The 17,536-nt window shown below is 36.7% G+C and overlaps 2 protein-coding genes across 3 annotated transcripts; both read left to right on the top strand.

Annotated features, from left to right (window-relative positions):
- The first annotated feature begins 818 nt into the window (after positions 1-818).
- LOC135130038 (zinc finger protein 90-like) lies at positions 819-3,778 on the top strand. Its single transcript, XM_064057346.1, has 3 exons — positions 819-919; positions 1,209-1,339; positions 1,388-3,778. Exon 3 carries the CDS (start codon positions 1,398-1,400, stop codon positions 3,498-3,500), a length of 2,103 nt encoding a protein of 700 aa, XP_063913416.1. The 5' UTR covers positions 819-919; positions 1,209-1,339; positions 1,388-1,397; the 3' UTR covers positions 3,501-3,778.
- A 4,020-nt stretch (positions 3,779-7,798) lies between these two features.
- Positions 7,799-10,573, top strand: LOC135130404 (zinc finger protein 43-like). 2 transcript variants are annotated; one of them, XM_064057783.1, is made up of 2 exons: positions 7,799-8,063; positions 8,119-10,573. In XM_064057783.1, exon 2 carries the CDS (start codon positions 8,719-8,721, stop codon positions 10,405-10,407), a length of 1,689 nt encoding a protein of 562 aa, XP_063913853.1. In that variant the 5' UTR covers positions 7,799-8,063; positions 8,119-8,718; the 3' UTR covers positions 10,408-10,573. The 2 variants fall into 2 exon arrangements, with proteins under 2 accessions (XP_063913853.1, XP_063913852.1); XM_064057782.1 differs by having other exon boundaries at positions 7,799-8,070.
- Positions 10,574-17,536: the final 6,963 nt, after the last annotated feature.

The following is a 17,536-nucleotide window of genomic DNA, read 5'->3' as shown; positions in this document are numbered from 1 at the left end:
GCAATTAAGCCCCACCCTGCGATCTTACAACGAATGAAAAATTCATCACAATTGAGAATTAAGGTCGGCGCGGGTATGGGTGGGGCCTAATCTTTGGCTTTATTTTATTCTTAATATACATGGTATTTTTTGAAGAACACGATACTCAAAAACATGTTTTTAATATCTCGTTGAGAAATAAAGATTTTGTAGTTAAGCTCCACCTTCTTAGCTCACGACGAATAAAAAAAATCATCATAACTGAGATAGGGCGGGTGGGCGGGGCTATATTTTGCCTTTTTGTCTTAATATGTATAGACTTATTTCGACAACAAGAAACTTAAGACATGTCTAAAATGGTATTTTTTTGTAGAAATCAACTTAAATCCTCCACTTTTCTTCTACAACCTTTTTAAAAACGGCAAAAGCTGAACATCAAAATTACTATCGACGGCAACTTGGCAACGGAGTTTATAAATGACATTTTCAGCTCTAAAAGCAACGTCAGCGGGAACAGCAACTGCAACGGGAACTTCAACGTCAACAGCAAGTTTATAAATCCTACTTAATAATTAACAGAAATGAAGAAAAACTTTTGTACTTTCATTTACATTACACGTATTGTTGGTTGCCTACTTAAATATGTTATTTATTCTGTGATATATTAACATTTTAAAGTAAAAAAAATACAACTTTTGAAAATGTAAATAAATTAATAAAATATTTATGAAAATTTCAATTATAAGTGAAATGTGTTTTGAACATGAATAAAAAAAATGACATTCCATTGCCTTACAGAAATCTGTAACTTGACATTCTAATCTATGGTTTTCATGTTTTTGTTCTGGTTCTGAGGCATTTAATTTCGGAATTTTTCCCTTTTAACAGTTATTTTACAAAATATTTCTGTCAAGTAAACATACTATGTGATAATGTTTAGGCATGGCCGACTAGTATAAAGATTATGGCCTGTCCAAAGGAATGCCAAAGGTACCATACGTGCTGCCATCTAATAATAATTCAAAATCGACAAAAGAATTATTAACACCTTTTGAAAGGCACAAAGGCATTCATACCCAAACAAACCACCATTACACGTTTTGAAGTCCCATAATGTCAAGTCAAATTAAAGTTTTGCTAAATTATTAAGTGTAATTATTAATAGATGGCAACACGTATCGTACCTCTTGGACAGGCCATAATCTTTATACTAGTCGGCCATGGTTTAGGTAACCTAGGGTAACCTTTCATTCTATTTTCATGTTTGTATACCAAAATCGATTTAGAAAGCCGACAAATTTGAGGTTATAACTACAGCACGTGCTACAGCAAATTACACACTTGTCTCTCAAAGTACCAGGTAAGAACAAACTTGACGTGCACTCCACACACTTATAAACATTTTTAGATAAATCACCATGTCGCTACTAAAATACTCGAAGAAGCTCGCCCACATGAAGCTTTCCCTGAACAATGTCCACCACTGTAAGGTTTGTCCGTATTTCACAACCTCACTTTTGCTCATGGTGAACCACGTTAAACGCCACCAAGCTCCCCCACAATATTTCAACTGTGAAAATATCGACATCGAAACTTACCACTGTGAGGACTGCAATTTCCAGACAGAACTAACACTTCTTTTCAAGCAGCACGCCCGACTGTGTTATAGGAAGTCTGAAGAGAATTTACCAGAGCAAGTTTATTCAACTCAAAGTTTCATTTGCAAGAAGTGCAGTTTCGAAACACATTTCAAGCTTAAGTGGCTTCAGCACGGTACGCAGTGTTTGGGGAGCAATCACCCTCAAATAGTAACAACTAATGATAAAATTACCACATGGTATCACTGCAACCAGTGTGAATGCAGATTCAAAAAGAAACCAAACTTGAAGGCACACAAAATTTTAAAGCATTTGAGTGATGATCAACGTAGGTGGTATTATTGTGGACATTGCTCCTATAAATCCATTCTGAAATCGCGTTTAAAAGTACATGTAATGAGGCATATGAACAAACCAAAGAGACGGATTTCTTTAAAAACTCCCGGTGTTATGGAGTATGTGGATGAGCAGAGTATTAAATGGTATAAATGTGAAAAGTGTCCACATAAATCTAAAATTAAGGGGAATTTAATGAAACATATAAATTCGTGGCACTTACATGAGAAGGATATTACATGGCACGAGTGCCAGACTTGTCCATACAGAGGTAAAAATTTATTGGCTTTAAAGACACACATTATTGTAAATCATTTGAAAGATAAGGATGTCTCATGGCACAAATGCCAAGACTGTCAATTTAAGACTAAACATGATTCAGTATTAAAGGAACATATAAATGCGCAGCATTTAGATGAACAAGATATTATATGGAACGTATGTGAAGAGTGTTCATATAAAACTAAATACCAAAGCAACTTGTCACGTCACAAACATCTATCACACAAAACTGAAAACGTAAAGTGGTACAAATGTAAAAAATGTCCATTCAAAACGAAAGATAAGAGGAATTTCAAGAGGCACAGCAACTTTGTTCATATGAATAAAAAAGATATTAAATGGTACGAATGCCAAATTTGCTATTTTAAAACTAAATATCCGGGGTCTTTCAAAACTCACTTAATTACCCAACACGGTGGTGAAGAAAATATTAAATGGTTTAAATGTAACCAATGTCCACATAAAAGTAAAACGAAGGGGCATTTAAAAGTACACATTATTGCTCACCATTCAAATGCACAAGATATAGAATGGTGGCAATGTACCGAGTGTTCATACAAATTCAAAAACTCATCGCAGCTAAATAGGCACATTAAACTACGCCACTTGGACGAGAAAAATATTAAGTGGTATAAATGTGATAAATGTGATTACAAAGCAAAAGAAAACGCCGGCTTGAAAACTCATATCGTGAACCGACATACAAATTCACGCGATATTAAATGGTACGAATGTAAAGATTGCCCCTTCAAATCCAAATGTACCAGTAGTTTAAATCGTCACATAACCGTGCGCCACTTAAAGGATGAAGATGTTAAATGGTACAAATGCTACAACTGTCCATATAAAGCTAAAACAAAAACCACATTGAAGACTCATATAAATGCTCGGCATTTGGACAAAGAAGCCATTGAATGGTATAAATGTGATAAATGCGATTATAAATCAAAACGAAACAGTGACTTGAAAACTCATATCATGAGGCGACATACAAATCCACGCGATATTAAATGGCACGAATGTAAACTTTGTCCCTTCAAAGCCAAAGGTCGCGGTAATTTAAACCAGCACATAAACATACACCACTTAAAGGATGAAGATGTTAAATGGTATGAATGCTACAAATGTCAATACAAATCTAAAAATAAAAGCACATTGAAAAATCATATAAATGCTCGGCATTTGGACAAAGAAGCCATTGAATGGTATAAATGTGAAAAGTGTCCACACAAAAATAAACTCAAGTCACAGTTAAAAATTCATGTAGCTAGGCATCATTTGGACAGACAAGGGCGTAAATCGTAGGAGTGCAAAGAGTGTACTTGCAGGGATAATTTTAAACACCACATGAAGTTACGACACGGAAATGGAAAAGACATTCTGAGGTATGAATGCAAAATTGTCCATACAAAAGCGACGTCAGAGCGAACTTAAGACTTCATGAACGCAAAACACATGAAGAAACTGTTTAATCAACGCAAGCACTGCCCTGGGATGAGCCCACTTATTAGTGTAATTTTTTCCCGTTTACAATCTTTGTTAAAATGAATTTTTTATATTATTATTATGTTTTTTTAATATTTTGTATAACTATAATTTATATCATTTTCTTTCCTATTTGTTCTTATTTCGTATATGTGTATGATTTAATAAGTAACGTAAATGTACCTATACGAAAACATTACATAATAAAAGTTCCTATCTGCCAAAAGTAATAATATAAAATGTAAACTGATTTTTTCCTAATGTCGATGTTTACGAGTTTTTTTCCAAATTCGATGAAGTTTATCGATTTTCGATTTTTGGTCCCTTCAGTTATTCAGTTCAACGGTTTTTCAGTTTTTCGAATTTTCAATTTTTAGATACATATTTTAATTTCCGGATTTTTTAAATTTTGAATTTTTCAATTTTTCCTTTTTTCGATTTTGCGATTTTTCCGATTTTCAGTTTTTTCATTTGCAGTTTCTGGATTTTTTATTGTTCGATTTTTCAATTTACGATTTCTCAAGTTTTAAATTTTTTCAGTTTTTCATTTCTTCAGGTTTTCGATTTCTCAACTTTTTGTATTTTAATTTTTCCGTTTCTTATTCATTTTGATATTCCAAGAGTAGAATCACCATCGTGGTGGAAGAACAGCCACAACCAGGGGCCCCAAACTCCGCTCGCTTGATTCAGAAAGTTTCATTTAATTTCATTTGAATTTAATCCAGAGTTCAGTAAGTTTTTTTTTTTTGGAGCTGAAAAGTGATTGCGATTTGCCCCCATTGGGCAGCCTGAGGGCAAGTCACGAGTCATCATCGCTCGCAGCTTTTTTTTCTTTTTTTTTGGCAGTGGAGGAATAAATATTTTTGTGTCCCCCATAAATGTTGTGTTTTATTTAGCGGCACTTTTCCAACCTTGGGGTCCACAACTTGCATCTGAACGCATCCCGCGATTTTTCAAAAACACAACGTAGGGTTCCAATTTGTTAGATGATCATAGCCGAGGCCAAATTTTGAATTTTTAAATTTTTTTTTTATGTCAATTTTTAGACCATTTTAATTCAAGTTAATATTTATAGTTGATTATTGTCATTAAGCGTAAACTTAGGCTCCTCGATATTTTATTACTTCTAGTTCCAGTTAATACTTAGAAAAAAAGTCGAAAACTTGCATATCATTTACTACAATTATTTTTAACTATACAGAGTGTAATATCAGAGAATATAGAGAACGTCATAGTTTAAATTAAATGACGGTTGAGGGGTTGACGACTCCTCGACTTATGTTGTCAACAGTATTTATTTCTAACTAGGAATAAAATTAGCAAGCAAAAATGTCATAATATTTTTAACGACGCGTTTTACTTTCGATAAATTGACACTAGATTTACCACAATTTTACAAGCTGCTTACTGTTTCCTTCAGTTTAATTCAGATCACACGAATTACAGTTCGTCGTCTGAGAACTTGTTTGATCTACAGACCAGAGCGCACTCAGGCCAATGTCGACTCTAAGCGTTCGGAAACGATTTGATTTATAACCCATGATTTTTTTTGCTGTTTTAACTTTCGAATTCTCAGTTTTTCCAAATTTTAGTTTGGAGACTCTTCAGTTTACTCCTATTTATTATTCAATTTTTGGATTTTACAATTTCTTAATTTTTCAATTTCTCGGTTTTCAGTTTCTCTCTTCAATTTTGCGATTTTTAAATACATATTTCGATTTTTCAATTTTTTTCTTTTATAAACTCTTTATTTGTCGATTTTTCAATTAATTTATTTTTCAGGATTTTTGGTTTTTCAGTTTTTCTATTTTTTCAGGTTTCGATTTTTCAACTTCACTTTTTTGATTTTTCGATTTCTCAATTTTTCAATTTTTTAATTTCTCAGTTTTTGGACATTTCAGTTTGGGATTTTTCAGTTTACTTGTTATTCAATTTTTCGATCTTACGATTTTGCAGGTTTTTGATTTTTCAATTTTTCGATTTTTTAAGGTTTCGATATTTCGACTTCACTTTTTGATTCTTTAGATTCTCAGTTTTGGGATTTTTCAGTTTATCGATTCGTCAGTTTTTCTTTCATTTTTCAGTTTTTCGATATTTCAGTTTTGGGATTTTTCAATATTTCTGTTCTTCAACTTTTCCAATTTTGACTTCTGGATTTTTCGATGTGTCGACTGTTTACTTTTTCGATTTTTAAATTTTAGATTTCTCGATTTTTTGGTATTTTAATTTTTCAATATTTAAAATTTTAGATTTTTCGATTTCTCGATTTTTCATTTCATCTCTTCCATATTTCAGTTTTTCAAGTTTTCGAATTTTTCAAATGTTTCGATTTTTCGACTTCCCGGTTTTAGATTTTCTGTCTTTCAATTGTCGTTTTTTCAAATTTCCGATTTTTCAATTTTTCAAATTTGACATTTATAAGCTGTCAATTTTTCGATTTTTCAATTAATTGATGTTTTGATTTTCCTTTCTTCGAGTGTTTCGATTTTCCTGTACTTCAATTCTTTAATTTTTTGATTTTTCAATTTTTAGATATTTTAAGGTTTCTATTTTTTCCACTTCACTTTTTTGATTTTTCGATTTTTTAGTTTTTAGATATTTCAGTTTCAGGATTTTCCAATATTTCAGTTCTTCGGCTTTTCTATTTTTGACCTCTGGATTTTTCGATGCGTCTACCTTTTTACTTTTTCGATTTTTCAATTTTTGGATTTTTCAATTTTAGATTTTTCAATATTTCTTAATCTTTCGATTTTTCGACTTCCTGGTTTTAGATGTTCTGCTTTTCAATTTTTCGATTTGTTAATTTTTCATTCCCGATTTATAGAGATTTGATTGTTCAGGTTTTCGATTTATCAGTTTTTCAATTTTTTATTTTGGCCTATTTCGGTTTCTCAGTTTTTCCAGTTTTCCATTTTTTCGTTTTTTGATTTTTCCGCTTTTCCAATTTTTCAACTTTTAACTTTTTGTTTGTCGATTTCTCGATTTTTCGATTTTTCGACTTCATCAATTTTCGATTTCTCGTTCTTTTGATCTTTCAATCTCTCAATTTTTCAAATTTTTAAGTTTTTTGATTTCTCGATTTATCGAGATTTGGATTTTTCGATATTTTGATTTTCAATTTCTCAATTTATATTATATTATTTTGGCTTATTTCAGTTTCTCAAATCTTTTGATTTTCCGATTTCTCGGTTTTTTCGATTTTCCAGTTTTTCGATCTGTCGATTTTTCAGTTATCCGACTTTTTAAATTTGGGAGTTTCGATTTCTCGATTTTTCGTTTTTCGGTTTTTAAATTTTAGATTTTTGAATTTTACATTTTTTCGATTTTCTGATGTTTCATTTTTCGATTTTCGCTTCTTCGATATTTCGATTTTTCAATGTTTCGGTTTTACGATTTTTTAAGGTTTCGATTTTTCGATTATCTATTTTAATTTTTCTTTTTTTTTTCTCACTGTTAATATCATACAGTGTATCAAAAACAACCAGAAAAATTGTCACTAAAAACATTTAAAAATTCATACAAAATAGAACACAGTGTTTCCAAAACATATTCCCGAAAAAAATCCATTGTGTTATTACGATTTCAACAATATTCTTAGTTTAAGACATTGTGCTAGTATAAAACACAAATAAATAATTAATTCTTAGTTAAACAAAATATGTAAAATCATCTAAATATGTACCAAAAATATTCACTTAGTCGTTATAAAAACCGACCAAACAACTATTTCCCGCAGAAATTATAGTCCAAACCAATCAAATCGCTTATGAACGCTTAGAGTCGACATTGGCCTGAGCGCGCTCTGGTCTGTAGATCAAACAAGTTCTCAAGCAACGAGTTGTAGTGAAACAAATTTTTTATTGGCATCGACTATTTATATTTGGCGCTTGTTTTTGGCGGTTGAGGACTGCTGTGTCAATAACGGTGGTTTTGCAAAATCAGCCTGTATGGCGCATTTATATTAATCTATGATATACTATTTGATAATTTTTGGATGACCTTTCATTGTACTTTTTTTGTTTGTATATTTAAAAAACAAAAATTGATTTAAAAAGCGGACAAATTTGAGGTTATATTGAAACTGCAGCAAATTAAATAATTTTCTCAATGACATTCCATTGCCTTACAGAAATCTGTAACTTGAGGAACTCGGAGGCATTGTTTAACTTGGGAATTTTTCCCTTTTAACAGTTATTTTACAAAAAATTTCTATCAAGTAAATATACAATGTGATAATGTTTGGGTAACCCGCGGTAACCTTTCATTCTACTTTCATGTTTGTATATTAAAAAAATAAAAATCGATTTAGAAAGCCAACAAATTTGAGGTTATAACTACAGCTCATGCTACAGCAAATTAGACGCTTTTCTCTCAAGTCTCAAAGTACGAGGTAAGAACAAACTTGATGTCCACTCCACACACTTATAAACATTTTTAGATAAATCACCATGTCGTTACTAAAATACTCAAAGAAGCTCGTCCAAATGAAGCCTTCCCTGAACAATGTCCACCGCTGTAAGGTTTGTCCATATTTCACAACCTCATTTTTGCTTATGGTGAACCACGTTAAACGCCACCGGGCTCCCCCACAATATTTCAACTGTGAAAATATTGACATCGAAACTTACCACTGTGAGGACTGCAATTTCCAGACAGAACTAACACTTCTTTTCAAGCAGCACGCCCGACAGTGTTATAGGAAATCTGAAGAGAATTTACCAGAGCAAGTTTACTCAACTCAAAGTTTCCAACTCAAAGTTTCATTTGCAAGAAGTGCAGTTTTGAAACACATTTCAAGCTGAAGTGGCTTCAGCACAGTACACAGTGTTTGGGAAGCAATAACTTTCAAACAGTAACAACTAATGGTAAAATTATCATATGGTATCACTGCAATCAGTGTGAATGCAGATTCAAAAGGAAACAAAACTTGCAGGCCCATAAAATTTTAAAACATTTGAGTGATGATCAACGTAGGTGGTATTATTGTGGAGATTGCTCCTATAAATCCATTCTGAAATCCCGTTTAAAAGTACATGTAATGAGGCATATGAACAAACCAAAGAGACGGATTTCTTTAAAAACTCCTGGTGTTATGGAGTATATGGATGAGCAGGGTATTAAATGCTATAAGTGTGAAAAGTGTCCACATAAAACTAAAATTAAGGGGAATTTAATCAAGCATATAAACTCCTTGCACTTAGATGAGAAGGATATTACATGGCATGAGTGCCAGATTTGTTCATACAAAGGTAAAAATGTGTTGGCTTTGAAGAGACACATTATTGTACATCATTTGAAAGATAAGGATGTTACATGGCATACATGTCAAAGCTGTCAATATATGACTAAACATCGTAGAGTATTAAAGGAACATATAAATGGGCACCATTTAGATGAACAAGATATTAAGTGGCACGAATGTGAAGAGTGTTCGTATAAAACCAAATATAAAAGCAACTTGTCAAATCACAAAATGGTATCACACCCTACTGAAGACAGTAAGTGGTATGAATGTAAAAAGTGTTCATACAAAACTAAGTATCGACTTGCTATACAAAAACATGGAAAACTACTTCACAAAAATGAAGAAGATATTAAATTGTACGAATGCCAAATTTGTTGTTTTGAAACTGAACATGTGTGGTCTTTCAAGACCCACGTAATTACCCAACACGAATGTGAAGAAAATATTCAGTGGTTAAAATGTGACCAATGTCTACATCAAACTGAAAGTAATACGCATTTTCAACAACATTTAAGTGCACATTGTACCGAACAAAACAGTCCATGCTATATTAAATGGTATGAATGTAAAGTTTGCCCCTACAAAACCAAATGGAAGAGCAGTTTAAACCGTCACATAAATGTACACCACTTAACGGATGAAGATGTTAAATGGTACGAATGCCAAATTTGCTGTTTTAAAACTAAATATTTGGAGTCTTTCAAAACTCACACAATTACCCAACACGGTGGTGAAAAAAATATTAAATGGTTTAAATGCGACCAATGTCCACATAAAACCAAACGTAAGATGCGTTTAAAACAACATATAAATGCTCACCATTTAGATGCGCAAGATATAGAATGGTACCGATGTACCGAGTGTTCATATAAAGCCAAAGACTTACCGTCGCTAAATAGACACATTAAAGTACGCCACTTGGACGAGAAAAATATTAAGTGGTATAAATGCGATAAATGTGATTTCAAATCAAAAGAAAACGCCGGCTTGAAACGTCATACCACTAGGCGACATACAAATCCACGCGATATTAAGTGGTACGAATGTGAAGTTTGCCCCTACAAAGCCAAATGTAGCAGTCATTTAAAGCGTCACATAAACACACACCACTTAAAGGATGAAGATGTTAAATGGTACGAATGCTACAACTGTCCATACAAAACTAAAACAAAAAGCGCATTGAAAGATCATATAAATGCTCGGCATTTGGACGAAGAAGCCATTAATTGGTATAAATGTGATAAATGTGATTACAAAGCAAAACGTAAAACTAACTTGAAAATTCATATCAATGTGCGACATACACATCCACGCGATACTAGATGGTACGAATGTAGTGTTTGCTCCTACAAAGCCAAATCTAGCAGTAATTTAAACCAGCACATCAGCGCACACCACTTCAAGGATGAAGATGTTAAATGCTCAACTAAACATGTGAGGTCTACAACTGTCCATACAAAGACAAAACAAAAGGCACATTAATTGGGCGGCATTTGCCCATTAAAATGTATTTTTTATTTTATTATTTTTAATTTATATTTTTTGTTTTTTTTTTAATATTATGTGTATCATTAATTTATAGTAAATATTGTCATTTTGTTCTTATTTCTGCTCACGAAACAGGAAATAAACTTAAATCTAAATGAGATTGTGTATGATATACTGTGATAACCCAAACATCCCGCCTTAAATTGACACTAGCACGAGCGGAGTTTGGGGCTCCTGGTCGTGGTTATTCTTCCACCGCGACGGTGGTTCTATTCTATCGACAACACATGCCACCCAGTACCCCTCTATGACCAAGAAACGTGCCACGCGAAACAGACCGTTACGGTCGCAAACTCGTGGCTAGGTCTCGACTATTGGGCCAAATCGACAGCGTCACGTCATCACGACCGTCCCTGACTTTTATGCAAGATGGTGCGGCCGCCAGTTCGACGAGGAACCGCGCACTCCGCTTCCGCTACGTGTTTCTGTGTTATTTTACCTCAGTTCCATTTAAATGACTGAACCAGTGTCAAAGTTTCAAAGAGCAATAAACAACATTTATTAAATTCGCCATACACTCTCGTGAAATTTTTAAACGGCAAAGAATTCTTATTTGAGATTAAGATTAGACATCAGACAATTATATGATGAAAACATTAATCAACAAAATATTTACATAAAAAAATTAGCAAAGATTTAAAAAAAAAAGATCTGGTGTGAAGTAAAACTTGTGCAGACAATAGCATTATGAAATTACTGTACCTCATCGATAAATCCAATAGATGTCACTACAGTAGGCGGAGGATCTGAAGATAGCTACAGAATAAAAAAAAGGCGTCACGCGAACGGCTTGAGGAGACGAAGTCTTGGACTTTGGACTTATATCTAGGAGGCCTTGCTATAGTTTCGTACGATTTTTTGGAGAGCTTCATAATGATTCGTTAAAGATGAAGTATAAGTCAAACTTTTTTTCATAACAATAACAATTTGTTACTGAAATAATAAGCGAATTTTCGCGACTAACTTTCTGTAACTGAAAAGTATGATACTGGTAACATCCCCACCTAATGACAATGACGTAATCAACATACTGCGACGATTATCACGAAAATAATGTAATATGATTGACTGGCAAGAAGTGTGACAAGAACGTAAGAAAATATAACCTTGCAATTTGCAAAAACTGTGCAGCATTAAAGTTTTGGTGGAAAATGGAGCCACTCAGCGTAATTAATTTATGTGAACAGTACTTTTTTGATGCTGATGAACTTCTGTTGTGTAACTGGATTCCCAATAAAACAAATGCCACAAATTTGTATATAAAATTACGTGAAACCTATTACAAAGGGCCGATTGAAGAAGATTGGTTAAGAAATTACCATGACATCATGTTTTTTCGGTTTTTTCGAATACAAAAGTCAACGTTTTTAAACTTATTAAATGTTGTTCTGGAAAATGACAACCATAAGTTAATGAGGAAAAAATATCACGGGGGTAATTTACCAATACCACCTGAGAAGGCTTTGCTTACGTTTTTAACATATATGGCAACCCAAGAAAGTTTATTGTCAATTGGGCAAAGATTTGGAATTGTTCCATCAACTGCAATGAATATAGTGAATGCTTTGCTTTATATTATGTTAAAAATAAAGAAGAAATACATATTTTGGCCTCGAACTGATGAAGAGGTAGAACATGTAATAAACGGTTTTACTCATTATATTATATTTATAAAATAAAAAAAATATTTATAAAAAGTACCATTTAATAGAATCTGGGCAATATGTAATGGGACTACACACGAGTAGTCTTCTCCCTTACTATTTATAGAAATCTCCACCAAGTTCTCTTCTTCATTAGCTTCTGGTTCAACTATCATGTCTACAAAATGCAACTTGTGACATTAATTAGTGTTAAAACTTGTTTTAATAAGTTGACCTTCTGTTGATGAACACATTTTTTTTTCACAAATTAATATAAAATTGCACCATCAACACTCAATCAGTCTCAGAACGCAAATTAATTTATTAGGCGGCAAAGAAAATAACCTAACAAAACTTGAAACACATTAGACCCATTTGACAGATCTACATTTGGTTACCGCGAGATACATGCAACGTTAGGCCGTTAGTGCCAGTATGTTCATGGTAAGGTCGATATGACGTCACAACACCTTCTCCTCTGATACCTTTCCAAAGCGAAAATGTTAATGTTACACGTAATAAGATACCGTAACTTACTTAGTTAGTCGCGAAAATTCGCTTAATGCTTTGTTTCCTACAGGTAAAAAAAGCAAATTATAAGCAACAGAAAATAAACAAACTGAAATCTAAATAAAAGTGTGTATGATGTCATAAATAACGTAAATGTACCTATATAAAGAACATAACACTAAAACTTTCTATCTACCAAAAATAATAATACCAAATAAATATAAACTTCTAGTTTTAGTTAATACTTAGAAAAAAAGTCGAAAACTAGAGATGTATAGTTTTTTAAATAGCATATCATTTACTAGAATTATTTTTAACTATACAGAGTGTAATATCACATTAGGAAACTGAGACAAAAAAATGCTTCCCGCTTCTTCATCCATAACAAAATAAATCGAGCTCAATAACAAACAACGAAACGAAAATCTGAAAATTTCGTATGAAAAGTAAAGGTCGATTTATAAACTTACCGCTGACGTTGCTGTTCGCCGTTACGTTGCCGTTGACGTTGGGTTTTCAACCAATCAAATTGCGGTAGTGCAGTGCTGCCAACCTGAAGGAAAATCCCCTGAAATAGGGGGGACATTTTTTTAGTTAATAGAGCTAATGAGGTCCACCAATATTAAACCATTTAATCACCTGTTCACCGAAACCCTCATATTTTAAATAGCTGCCATCATTTTCTACACTATAGCTTTCTAGCAGTACTCATGCATTGTTAAAGATAGTCCTCGACGTTTAAATCGACAAGATTTATTGTTATTCGTCTCAAAAATAGATTAGGTATTACAACTACACTATTTTGCCCTTTTTTCGTAACACGTGTAGTCATCTTTTCACAATAATAAGAAACTTAAAATATGTTTAAAATGATAAATTTGTATAAGGAAATATCGATTTTGCAATTGCGCTCCACCCCTCGGTCTGACAACGAATGAAAAATTTGTTGTCGTCGAATTACTAACGGAAACGGTTTTAGAACAGGTTTATTTACAATACCAACTACAAAAATGATAACACGGCCCAAGGTTGTATGTGTATGTCCACGTGGAGGTCTTGAAGAGAAGAGGACGTCTGCACCCGGTGAGTGGTCGGAGAAGAAGAGGACGTCTGCACCCGGTGAGTGGTCGGAGAAGAAGAGAGTCTGTTTTACGTTTCCACCGTTTCCTCTTTGGGCTTGCGCGTTGTAACTGCCAATCCGGTGGCTGCATTATGTATGTATAACTGGTTGCCTACTTCCAGGCGGCCACAGTAGTCCCCTCCCAGTGACTACGTTTCGTAGTCGCGGAATTTCACTGGTGGCCTGGCTGTTCTTCCTGACCTTGTAGTGGTGCTCGTCGACGCAGGTGTTGTCGGGACCTGTTGCGTTGGGGGCTGCACATGAGGCGGAGTGCAGGACTCTGCCGATATGAAAGCCGGTTTTACTCGGTCCAGGCTCACTGTGGTTTCTCTTCCATTCATGCTTATAACTATCACCTTGTCTGTACGTCGTAATACGTGGTGGGGTCCGGTGTATGGTGGTTGTAGTGGCTTCCTGACTGAGTCATCTCTGAGGAAGATGTGGGAACAGTCAGACAGCTCTGGGTGGACAAAAGTCTTGTGGTGGCCATGGTGGGTTGCTGGTCTTGGTCGGACGTTGTGCATGTGGAGCCTCAACTTGTCGACGAAATTGCTGGGGTCGACTTCTGGCTCGTCGTTTGCGAAGAAAAATTCCCCCGGGATTCGTAGTTGCGTGCCGTAAGTCAGCTCGGCTGGGGAACACTGAAGGTCATCCTTGATTGTTGTCCTTAAACCTAACAGCACCGTAGGTAGGATGTCGTACCAGTCACTGGTCTCGTGGCACATGATGGCGGCTTTGATCGTTCTGTGCCACCTCTCGATCATCCCGTTGCACTGTGGTCGGTATGGCGTGGTTCGGCAACGTTTAGTGCCCAAAAGGTCTGTGAGGGCAGACATCAGTGTGGCCTCGAACTGCCGGCCTTGGTCAGTTGTAATACGGTGGGGGCAACCGAACCGCGCAACCCAGGTTGCGTAAAAGGTTTTCGCCACCGTCTCCGCCGTCATGTCCGTCATGGGAATTACTTCTGGCCATCGGGTGAACCTGTCTGTCATCGTGAGGCAGTACCGGTGTCCCTGTGATGGTGGTAATGGCCCAACGATGTCCATGTGTACATGTTCGAATCGGCATTCTGTAAGTTCAAAATGTTTTAGGGGTGTTCTAGTGTGCCTACTCACCTTTGACCGCTGGCAAGGAAGGCATTCGCGCGCCCATTTTTTTATGTTGCGTTCCATGTATGGCCACACGAAACTTTTATGTACCGCCTTGAATGTGGCTTTGCCGCCTGGGTGTGATTTAGAATGTACCATGTCAAATACCCTTTTTCGTAAGTGGAGGGGTATGTAGGGGCGAATTCTCCCCGTGGCTGTGTCGCACCAGATCGCCGTATCCGAGTTCATGGGTGTGAGATTCTGGAGTTTCAAACTGGTACTGGAATTCAGCAGGTTTCTCAACTCCAGGTCTTGTTCTTGGGCGGAGGCGAGTTCGTCTGGATCGATCACTGCTGCCGTGTGAACTTCGCTGATTCGGGATAATGTGTCCGCCACCATGTTGTTTTCGCCCGGTATGTGTTCTATCTCCGTAGTGAACTGACTGATGAAGTCGAGTTGGCGTAGCTGCCTCGGGGAAGCTTTCTCTGAGTTGTGTTTGAACACGTAAATCAAAGGCTTGTGGTCCGTTCTAACCGTGAAGACTCTCGCTTCTACCATGTAGCGAAAGAATTTGATGGCTTCGTATATCGCGAGCAGTTCGCGGTCGTACGTGCTGTACCTTCGTTGGGTGTTGGTCAACTTTTTTGAGAAAAATCCCAGGGGTTGCCAGTCGCCTTTAACCTCCTGCTCCAACACAGCCCCCATGGCTGTATCCGAAGCATCGGTGGTCAATCTTAATGAGGCGTTCTCGGAAGGGTGTGCTAGCAGCGCAGCACTGGACAACTCGCTCTTGCACTGGCTGAACGCTTCTTCCGCCTCGTTGGTCCAGCTGATTGGCGTCTTGTCATTTTTTTTCGAATTTCGCAGATACACATGTAGAGGTGCTTGGATAGATGCGGCATTTTTGACGAAGCGACGATAAAAGTTGATCATGCCGAGGAACTTTCGTAAGTCCTTCACAGTTTGCGGCTTAGGAAAATCACTTATCGCCGTCACTTTCGCGGTTGCTGGACGGGTCCCGTGAGTCGAAATGCTATGTCCTAGGTACTCCACTTCACTTGCCCCGAACACGCACTTTGCTGCATTAACCACGATTTGGTGTTGCTTCAGTCTTTCAAACAGCGTTTTTAAATGTCGCACGTGCTCCTCTGGGTTCGCGGAAAAAACTAAAATATCGTCTATATATGCGAAACAAAAGTCTAAATCGTTGAGCACATTATTGAGGTGTCTTTGAAAAGTTTGCGCGGCATTGCGTAGGCCAAAAGTCATCACTGTGAACTCAAATAAACCGAATGGCGTACACACTGCAGTTTTGGGGATGTCCTCGTCGGCCACTCGAATTTGGTGGTAAGCACGTACCAAATCTATCGTGGAGAACACCGTTTTTCCCTCTAGTCTGGCCGAGAAGTCCTGGATGTGTGGTATGGGGTATCTGTCTGGGATTGTTACCCCGTTCAGCCTCCGATAATCCCCACAAGGACGCCATTCCCCAGGATTCTTCTTCTGCACTAGGTGCAGTGGGCTGGCCCATGGACTGCTGGAGGGGCGACACCACCCTTGCTCCAACATGTACTGGATCTCAGCTTTGGCAGCCTTGAGTTTCTCCGGTGGTAGTCTGCGTGGTGTTTCAGCTACAGGAGGGCCGGTTGTGTATATATGATGCACTACGGAGCTGGATGTTTGACTTCCCGGACGTGGTGCTTTCGTCAATTCCGGGTATTCCGCCAGCAGGTTGTGGTAGCTGGAGGTTTTTGCCACCGTCGTAATACGTGGTACGGAGCAGGCCAATACGAAACCAGGGGAAGAGAGATGTGTCAAGGGGTCTACCAGCTTCCGGTTTCTCAGGTCCGGTAGGAGGTGGTAGTACTCGAGAAAATCGGCCCCTATTATTGGTTTCTCGACGTCCGCGAGGATGAAAACCCATTTAAAAGTTCTGCGTAGCTTCAAGTCAACCACCATGAATTTCTGGCCGAACGTGCGGATGGGTGTGTTGTTCGCTGCAAATAGGGCGGGTGTATCTTGTGTCTGTGACTGAGCCTTACCTGAAAACGTTTTCGGCAGGACTGAGACCTCTGCTCCGGTATCGACTAGATACCTGATACCGGATTTGGGATCCGTGACGAAGAGACGATGATGACGCGCGTCGTCGTGTACCGCCTCGATACCCGACGGCGCCTCTAGTTTTCCGGCTGTACAAACGTGCAAGGTTTGAAACACTTTCGGGCGTTTACACCGAACTTGGCGTGGTAATAACAAACGCCATTTTGATCCGTGCGTTGCCTGCTGTGTGTCCTTGACCGATTTCGACGGTCATTTTGCCGTGCCACGGCCAGCTCCATTAACTACATACGGCCGTCCCATTTTTCAAATTTCCATTAGGCAAATTGTTTCTGCAGATCTGTCAAAATCGCCCCATATACAGTGACATCTATTGATTACTAGTGTTATCAAACACGACATTTTTGGTCAGGTTTGTTGATTTTAATTGTCATGTATGTCAGTGAATCGTCGATGTCCAACGTAATTGAACTAAAAACGGTTTGTAAATAGTAATTTTAATCAATACTACTCTTGAAAATCGCCTTGAATAGTACACAAATATATTATAGGGCACTAAATTATACAACCAAACAGTTTTATTGAAATGCTTACAAATTACCAAAGTCTAAAACGACAAGTACCTACCAAAACAACAGTAAGGG

Source organism: Zophobas morio, unplaced genomic scaffold, assembly GCF_036711695.1.
Source record: "Zophobas morio isolate AGI-343-1 ecotype UQ-CSIRO unplaced genomic scaffold, CSIRO_AGI_Zmor_V1 ptg000017l, whole genome shotgun sequence".
Lineage (NCBI taxonomy): Eukaryota > Metazoa > Arthropoda > Insecta > Coleoptera > Tenebrionidae > Zophobas > Zophobas morio.
Note: the sequence above shows the minus strand (reverse complement) of the source record. Positions and strands in the feature narration are given on the sequence as shown.